At 49.0% G+C, this 9,558-nt stretch overlaps 1 protein-coding gene across 2 annotated transcripts; it reads left to right on the top strand.

Annotated features, from left to right (window-relative positions):
• Positions 1-304: 304 nt before the first annotated feature.
• LOC135829425 (uncharacterized) lies at positions 305-9,415 on the top strand. Of its 2 annotated transcripts, none has more exons than XM_065341834.1 (9): positions 305-624; positions 2,409-2,785; positions 3,765-3,909; positions 4,201-4,314; positions 4,670-4,803; positions 5,687-5,833; positions 6,934-7,080; positions 8,096-8,151; positions 8,612-9,415. In XM_065341834.1, exons 4-9 carry the CDS (start codon positions 4,260-4,262, stop codon positions 9,057-9,059), a joined length of 987 nt encoding a protein of 328 aa, XP_065197906.1. In that variant the 5' UTR covers positions 305-624; positions 2,409-2,785; positions 3,765-3,909; positions 4,201-4,259; the 3' UTR covers positions 9,060-9,415. The 2 variants fall into 2 exon arrangements, with proteins under 2 accessions (XP_065197906.1, XP_065197907.1); XM_065341835.1 differs by lacking the exon at positions 305-624 and adding an exon at positions 1,097-1,175.
• Positions 9,416-9,558: the final 143 nt, after the last annotated feature.

Below are 9,558 nucleotides of genomic sequence, written 5' to 3'. Positions count from 1 at the left end.
GCTGCAGTGGTCGTCTGGGACAGGTGGTCGCATTATCCCGGGGGAAGTTACTAGACATGTATCCGATCCGCCGAGTGATCATGGTGATCGCTTTGACAGGTTTTACTGTACAATCATGTCATGAAGTTTGAGTCGACAGATTAGTACTACATGTACATGACTGTACATGTACAATGGTCATGTTGTAGAACTAGATTAGAAGCGCCGTGATCGCAAGATTTCACTCGTGACTTCAGTTTTAGTACTACACTATCATCAATGATCATGCTACTACTTAGTACTACTATTATTCGGTTGTATTAATTGTATAACATTTTTGGTTTTGGGGACGATCGCAAGGCTCTACATTCTGGAATCCGGGATCTTCATTACTACAATAGTCATTAGCCAAATCCTTGTATGCTGAACACTTAGAACCGTGATAGCACGACGCGACGACGATAGCGCCCGTGCATCAGTGAGGAACAAACTGTGGTGCCCTTTCTCCCTTTGGCATCGCGGGTCGCCTTGTAGGGTTGCCTTGCGCGTTGGCCATTCCAGCACGTCGTGCGACGGAGTGTGTGATAAAGTATCAGCCAATCTACAACGCCGGTGTTTCGGTACTTCGATTCTGGCCGGCAGGTGGTAAGTAGTCATGATGTGCGAATTGTAAAATAATTGTAAATTATACCCATTCAACATGATTTAGCAGCGCGGAGGCCACTAATAGGCACTATCTAATATCGGTACGTTACGAATTACGTTCCGAGCCGGACACCAAACACTTGTAAACGGGGTTCAACCGTTGGGATCCACTATCGATGTCTGGCCCAATCGGAAGCCCAGTGCTTCAGAGTTTCCTTCCTCACACGGGACAAAGTTACATTGTCCTTCCACGAGTTTTCACGTGCAGTTGGCGTTGAAATGGCAGAATGGCTGAAATTATCGTTTGTCCACTGTTTCTTTCTGCTGCCACAGATGTATGTGCATGTGCCCGTATGTGTGTGTGTGGGGGGGGGGGGGGGGGCGTGTGTGAGTGTGCCTGTGTGTGCGTGTGTACGGGTGTGATTGAACTGAGGCGGGTGTTATCTGGTTATGGCTTGTGCTCACCGGTCCAGGGCTATGGTCATCATTGAAAAAAGGCTGAACCTGAGAGTGTTGTTGCATGGTTCAGTGTGCAGCATCTGCATCTCGATGTACGTACGCAGGGGTATCTGGTCACCCTTTTGGAGGGGGGGGGGGGGGGGGTGCACGGCCGCATATGTGTAGGATGGCTGGTGCATGTCATTCATGGTCATAACGTGCATGTTGAACCTGGGTGAAATTTTTAGGGAGGGGGGTGCACCTACCCCCCCCCCCCCCCCCCCGTGCCCTATGCGGGCCAAGCGCCTGGTACATGTATGGAGTACCAGGGCGTCGGAAGGTATTCGACACATTGGTGCGGCTATGAAGAGGCGGTGGTCCGGGGGTTCTCTCCCTTGGAAATTGCTTGGAAAATTGGGCCCAAATAGCCCATACGTTATTGCTTCATGGTTCTGCAGGCGAAATTATTGGTGCGTCTTTGGCCGAACCTGCCGCGCCGGTTCTGAGACCCCTGAGTACATCATGATAGAGTGGGTCTCTTGTCATTATTAAATATTAATCCACAGTGGCACTGAACCAGCACAGCGTTGTGAGCGGTGATCTGGTCTTTAGTGCATGTATCGTAGCCATGCATACTAATGTCGTGGATATTGAAATCCGGGGCCGGGGCCCATACTGCTTTTGGCGCGTACACGCACTGTAGTGAACGCACACGCTGCAATAATGGACTAGCAGTTCTTGCGGCCAGCGCCCCGCGAGCTTTTGACGTTCTCCGCGGATTTCAATGTCCACAACCGTCCTAGTCTGCAGTATGCATGTACATGTACATGTATACTGCAGTAACAGCGTAGCGCAATGCGGAGGGCACACCGTATGGAAGAAAACAGTGTGTGTGTGTGTGTGTGTGTGTGTGTGTGTGTGTGTGTGTGTGTGTGTGTGTTCCTGCGTGCTATGCTGTAACCATCATACCTGGTAAACTACAGCGTTGCCACTAAATGAAATCCAACGTCATGAATAAAATAGCGTTGCCGGGCATGCACTACGCAGCCCTAGCACTACACATACTGGTCTGTGAACTCTAACGTGGCGCCGCTTTCATTCAAGAGGTTGGATTTCGCTGCCCAGTACTGTATCATACGACGCTTACACACGCCACAGGATTCACCTACAGTGCTGCGCAATGAACTCACGTGTAATATGGTATGTTTCCTTGCACACATATCTCCATCTGATAACATGGCGTGTGGTGTGTTCAAATTATTTAGAAGTGGTCGTCAGATCACGTGAGTCGACTACCTGCCTGACAGATCATCAGACACGCTTTCTTTCTGTTATCTCTTTTGCAGAGTGAAGTAAGTGAGACGGAGTGCACTGGCAACTGAACCCGAACAATGGCCCGTGCACAGCCCGGAGGCGAGGACTCTCGCTTTGTCCGCCAACGCCCCGTCGTACTCGATTGCCGATTTCAGCGCTGCATCTCTGCTTCACGGCCATCACCGTGCTCCACTTCAATTCGTGACGTCTGCAGCCGGGGCTGCCACGCATAGAGGTTCAACGCCGGACTTCGCTAGCAGGGGAGGCACCGATGATGGGCTGCCGGGCATGCTGACCGATTCGGATTTGCCGCCTGCTGTTGAGAGCAAGTTAAGGGCTGTGTGAGGAGAATGTATCATTGCGCCAGGAGCTTGCCAGCCTCACAGCCAAACTGGCGCAGCTACAGAAGGCATGTATACACTGTGGAGCATGGGACTTGCTTTATCTACTCTGTCTGTGTGTCTGTCTGTGTGTCTGTGTGTCTGTCCGTCTGTCCGTCTGCCTTATATTTCTTTCTCTCTTTCACTCACTCTCTCTCTCTCCCCCTCCCTCCCCACCCCCCTCTCTCTCGCGCTCTCTCTCTCTCTCCCCCTCTCTTTCTCTCTTTCTCTCTCTCTCTCTCTCTCCCTCTCTCCCTCTCCCTCCTCTCCCTCCCCCCCCCCCTCTCTCTCTCTCTCTCTCTCTCTCTCTCTCTCTCTCTCTCTCTCTCTCTCTCTCTCTCCCTCTCTCCCCCTCTCTCTCTCTCTCTCTCTCTCTCTCTCTCTCTCCCTCTCTCTTTCTCTCTCTCTCTCTCTCTCTCTCTCTCTCTCTCTCTCTCTCTCTCTCTCTCTCACTTTCCCTCTCCCCCCCCTCTCTCTCTCTCTCTCTCTCTCTCTCTCTCTCTCTCTCTCTCTCTCTCCCTCTCCCTCCCCCCCCCCCCCCTCTCTCTCTCTCTCTCTCTCTCTCTCTCTCTCTCTCTCTCCTCTCTCTCTCTCTCTCTCTCTCTCTCTCTCTCTCTCTCGCTTTCTTCTCCTATGTTTCTTCCCACCCTTGCCGTTAATCTCTGTCTTCCTTCTGATGGCCAGTACTATGGTCAGTTTGACAGGGTAAAATGCTCTCTTTGTCATGGCTGCAGCTCCATAGAACAGAGGAGTGTACATGAATTGTCTACATCACTTCTGGTCAGCGTTTATACCATCTTAGTTCAGGGCATGGTGTCATGTGTGAGTGAGTTGACACGAGTGTGTGGATGTTGTATGGTTGAGGCCAGCAATGCTGTCTATATACACACACCCAGGCGTGGATTTAATTATGGTTATTTGGGGGGGGGGGGAGGCACAGGTGGGTGCTTATGTGTGTTATGGGTGTGTATAAAATTATGCGTGCATGTTTTGTTTTTGCACCTTTAGTTTGAGCGGGATCTCGATTCGATCCGCGAACAGCACGACATCTTGCAGCAGTCTACAGATAAGCAGGAGAGGCTGGAGCAGGCATTCCGCACCCGGCTGGAGGATCGCTGCCGTCGACTAGAACAGGTCAACAAACAGCTGAAAGGTATGTGAAGATCTGTGTCCATCCTAGGTAGAAGCTACCATTGATTCTTTGTTTGAAAGTGCTTCTTGAACTCTGTGTGGTCTAAAGGGGAGCGGAAACATCCTGGGAAGTTCACAACACATGAGACAATATAGCGTAACCCCAGTACACCGCACCCAATAGCGTTCTTAATTGGATTTCATTGATCAACACTGTAGTGGGTCTAAAGCAAAGAGCATGCCCTATTCACGTTCCTATTCTCTTAATGTGTACTTTCCCGTTCCTCTTCTTCGACCTTGTTGCCGTCGACAGCCAAGCTAGAAGATGAGCGGCGGCAGACTGACTCGGTTGTGCTGCACGCCCGGGATGAGATGATGGAGGAGCTGATGCGGCGTGACCGTATCATACACACCTTAACTGCACAGTGTGAGTTGTGAGCTGAATGATGCATTTGTTTCCTGTTCTTCAAGGGAGATTGAGAAAGAGAGACAGACAGAGCCAGCGAGAGAGAGAGAGAGAGAGAGAGAGAGAGAGAGAGAGAGAGAGAGAGAGAGAGAGAGAGAGAGAGAGAGAGAGAGAGAGAGAGAGAGAGAGAGAGAGAGAGAGTGAGAGAGAGATTTGGACTCAATTGCAATTCCGACTTACTTGTGTCTGTTCGTACAAGGCTATTCTCCAGAGATTCACCGAAAACCATTTTCAAATTTCATCTCCACCTTGCCGATAAGCTCGCCCTAAAAGTCTTTTCCTGTTTTTTTTTGCTTTCGTAACAATGCTCCAACAGGCACAACTGGCCAGGAGGAATGTGATCGGCTTCGACATGAGATTGTGGACCTTGGAGAGAAAGGGCAGGTGATACCGCAACTTGAGACACGAGTGTCTGAGAGTGATGCACGGCTAAAGCGTGTCAATGAGGAGGTCAGTCTTAAGTCTCAATGTCTGTGTGTGTGTGTGTGTGTGTGTATTTGTGTGTGTGTGTGCGTGTGTGTGTGTGTGTGTGTGTGTGCCCAGCTAGTTTGGTTGGTGGGTACACTTATGCTAGATACTGTTGGGTCTGGTGCCAACAGGCTCGGCTGCTTGAAGGTGTGTTGTTGTACCTACCACCTTTGTTGGTTTCAGGGTTCATATACTTTCTATTTGAAGTATACATACCTGTTGACCATGGACTGCTTCTGGCTAGATTAACTCTTGTGTAATCAATGGTGCTAGTGAAGCTTATATCAGATCCACTCTGATTTAGCCACCCACACTAGTACCAAGTATTACCTTCACTGGGGGCAGGGGTAACTGCAGTTGGATCCCGGGACGGATACCCTGATGCCGTCAATCCTTTTTCTGCACCTTGTCCTCACCCACTTACTGAGGTGTGGTCAGCCCATAAGTGGGATCATTTCAAATCCACCCTAGTTTGGGCATTTCAGGGGGTGTCAGCCGTTGGGCGGTTCAATAGCCAATTGTGTCATCTTTCCAAGATTCCTTTTGAGTCTCTCTCCCCTCTCCCGGGGAGACCAATGTGACCAGCTTTGGCAGTGAGCAAGTACAAGTGTGTGTGTGTGTGTGTGTGTGTGTATGTGGTGCTGGGGCTGAAGATGGCAACCACATGTTGTGTATAAACGTATAAATGCCTATAGTATGTGAACGCCATTTTCTTCGACATAATTGATAAAAAGTGTGTCCAACAATTGTCGGCTCACCGCTTACTCAAATATAAATAAATGTTTCCGATAATTCTATAGGGCTTGCTTATAAGGTAGTTAAATCATGATCTCTCCTTGGTTCTCGGTGTTTTCGTTTCCTCTAGTTCACAAGGCAGGTGTCACAGGCAATTCCCATCCGAGAGTTTGAAGCTGCCCTGCGGGAGCTGAGAGAGGTTTCCACCAGGCAAGATGCACTGGATATTCAGCAGCGCGAGCGGCTGGAGAGTGATGTCAACTTGCTACGACTTCAGGTAGGTATTACAAGTGTTCTCGTTGCCGTACTCTCAGATCTCATCTCTCTATCTATCTCTCTCTTTCTATCTCTCTCTTTCTATCTCTATCTATCTATCTCTCTCTATCTCTATCTATCTATCTATCTATCTCCCTCTATCTCCCTCTATCTCTCTCTCTATCTATCTACTGTAAATATACAAATTTTCGGCAGCTATTTAATTTCGGCTATATTCGGCACCGACCCAAAACGCCTAAATTAAAACGCCGATGAAATTTTTCACAGCATCTGTCGCACTATACCATGCTCTCTACCCCACGCCGAAAATAGATCGCCGCCGAAATGTCAAAAATCGTGAAGTGCCGAAATTTTGCAGCGCCGAAATTTTGTATATTTACAGTATCTCTCTCTCTCTCTCTCTCTCTCTCTCTATCTATCTATCTATCTCTCTCGCTCACTCTCACTGTCTATCCCTCCATCCTTCTCTTCCCCCCCCCCCCCCCCCCAATTCTCCTCTCTTTATATATTTAGCTTGCTGGATAATGCCAGCCCCCCCCCCCCCCCTCGGCACATGGCCATCATCAGGTAACTTAACAATGATACTGTTCCAGCTACAAAGGAGCAGTTATATCAGGGGGCGTCGCACACGGTACGGTCACTACGGTATTGACCGTACCACTATTTGCCCCAAGTACCTTGTGAATCAATAAAATGAACTGATTTTGGCTCTAAATTTCCAATTTTTTCGGCTCGGCAGCCCCTCCCCCACGAGTAAATTGTACTTCAGATGGCTGACCGTACACACTAAATTACCTTCCGACGCCCCTGTATATACAGGGCATTCCGCTGAAAGGGTGTAAGTCCTCTCGCTCCGAAGAAGGGAAGAAGTGTCAATGGGAGCCCACACCACAGCACAGATGAGAAGACCAAGTTTCCGCTGTACAGCCAGGATGAAGCACATACATACTGAGGCGAGATTGTGAGAAAGTCCCCCCCCCCTCCCTTCCCTCCTTTGTGTACTTATTGTTGCCTGTGTCCATCTAGGTTGACCTGTTTATGTGTGTTCGTTCTGTCTACGTTACTGCTAACGAGAATTACTCCTGTGTTACTGTTATGTAGCTGGAACGCTGCAAGCAGCCCTACTCCCCTGACGGTATGCCATCTGAACCTCCGGGTAATGTAACTCCACAGCAGATCTGCGACTTTGAGGCACTTCTCTGTCGGCGTGAGTGTCACATTCAGCAACTCCAAGAGGATGTGGTGAAGGTAAGTGTGAATGTGAATGTTTTCTTAACAGTGCTGTGTTTAAAATACCTTGCGAGGCCCAGCGTTCATAGTGATAGATCTTTTGTGTGTGGGTGTGCCTGTGTGGTTGTGTGTGTCCCATATGGTGCAGTGGTATGTGCAGTTGATTTCCAATCGAGAGGTTGCGGGTTCAATTCCCGGCGATTATGGTCGCACACGTCTTTCTTCTCTTTCCTATTCTCCTAGCTCTTCTATCATTCTCCTGGGTGCGTGTTTTTGAATGCAAGCCTGATTTTCAAGATACATATCATCACAGTAGCCTGGTTTCAGTGTTGACATGCTCTAGTGTCGTGTATAAAAGCATCACCCATATTGAAGCATGACCCATATTGAAGCATCACCCATATTGAAGCATGACCCATATTGAAGCATGACCCATATTGAAGCATGACCCATATTGAAGCATGACCCATATTGAAGCATGACCCATATTGAAGCATGACCCATATTGAAGCATGACCCATATTGAAGCATGACCCATATTGAAGCATGACCCATATTGAAGCATGACCCATATTGAAGCATGACCCATATTGAAGCATGACCCATATTGAAGCATGACCCATATTGAAGCATCACCCATATTGAAGCATCACCCATATTGAAGCATGACTCGAATAGAAGCCGATTTTTCGAAGCGCGCCGTGATGCAGAAGCACAATTTGAATATAAGCATGCATGTATCATGTACTTGCACACTGCACACGTGACAATGTGTGCACTGCACAATGCAAACTCAAGATGTTGACGTAGAAGCATGTTTCGAATAGCATAACGAATAGAAGCATGGTTTGAACCCCTTCTTATACGGCCGTAAGCGCCTGCTTTTATACGCGACATTACTGTACATAGAAATACCAGTTCTGAAAATAATGCTGATGCAAATAGAAGCCAAGCACTAACATCGGCTTCTGCGGGAATAACTTGTGATGTGTAATACACAACCGATTATGTTGTGTTTTGCTTTGTGATGCAGTGGCGGCAGCTGTACTCGGATGAGTTGAACTTGGTTGCTTCCACGGACACCAACGGGTAAGATCATACTGTATGTAACATTGGGTGACGACAAGAGTCCATAACCCCAAGAGTGTGCAACTGGGGTCTGGCTGCTGTAGGCCCACTGCGCGGCGGAATTCCAACATTACGTCATGCCGCTGAAGCACAGCCGAACAAAACTCCGCATTCCGCAGTGCTTGGAACCAGGGAGTAGTACAAGCGCAACGAACGTGTACCTCTTTTTTGTGTGACGTTATGTTGGAATTCCGCCGCGTGGATCCCCATGTACAGAGCTGCATACACTTGGGGTTATGGCCTCTTGGTGACGATAGTGGTGCTCTCGCTTCCTCTTAACTCCAGTCTCTTGCTCCTTATTCGTTCGATCCACAGCACTTGGGTGCACGAAATGTGTTCGGTCAATACAGGGATTCCACTTGATACGTGGGTCTGGCAAACACAGCTCTACTGTGCCTTTGTTTGCTTTGTGCTCGCTCAGCTTGCGCAGTTATCCGACACGGTCTCAGTCACTGGCCGACGTCACATCCGACGAGCGCAACTCGTCCGATCAGCATCGTCAGCAGCAACAACAGCAGCAGCAGGAACAACAACGACGCCGCGTTGAGATCGTGAGCGCTGACCTGTTCTCCGCCAATCGGCGCGTGGTGGAGCTGGAGACGGTCGTCAAGCAGCTGCGCTTCCTCATGACCGACCTCAGCAAGGAGTTGACGAACGTGCGGCGCCTACGCGATGAAGATGAGCGGCAGGTCGGGAGAGACATCGCCACCGCCGCCACCACCGCTGCGGGAGACCGTGAAAACCGCAACGGAGGTCATGACGGTGGCGGTGATGATGAAAGAGCCGCTTCTCCCGACTCCTCAAGCTCGTTCCCGCTATCGCCAATCTCCAAGAATGGCACGTCGTTTGGTAGCGTTGAACATCTGTAAGCTCGAACGTTTTCCGGTCTTTTGATGCCGGAGAATGTGCTCAGTGCTCTGACTTTGAACAGTCGCTTGTAACGTTACTTGTACGTTAATAGTTGGGCAACAGAGCATATTGCCGGTTTCGTCGCTGTGTTTCTGATGTCATGGCACATGCTGCTGTCACCTAGAACTATATCAACTATTATAGTGCGCACTGTACAGGAGGTATTTTTGCATATTTATCATTTCAGTTGCACGCCAGCGTCTTGAACGGTGCCATCGTGGAGTCGGGACCGTGCAAGTCCTGGGCCACATCACCTACTAGTCTGCCCTGGTGTGTGTATAGGTTGAATTTCACCTATTGTCTATAGGACAACTGTCTCAGTCACACCTATTGTCTATAGCCTAGGTCAACCAGGATACTGTTGAGTCAAAATGTACAATGACAAGGATTGAAATTTTAAACGCCATTTTTCAACCAAACGTCATGCAAGCTGTGCATGTAAACTTAACATACACACAG

This window comes from Sycon ciliatum, chromosome 13 (genome assembly GCF_964019385.1).
Source record: "Sycon ciliatum chromosome 13, ocSycCili1.1, whole genome shotgun sequence".
Lineage (NCBI taxonomy): Eukaryota > Metazoa > Porifera > Calcarea > Leucosolenida > Sycettidae > Sycon > Sycon ciliatum.
This window is presented reverse-complemented; position numbering and strand designations above follow the sequence as displayed.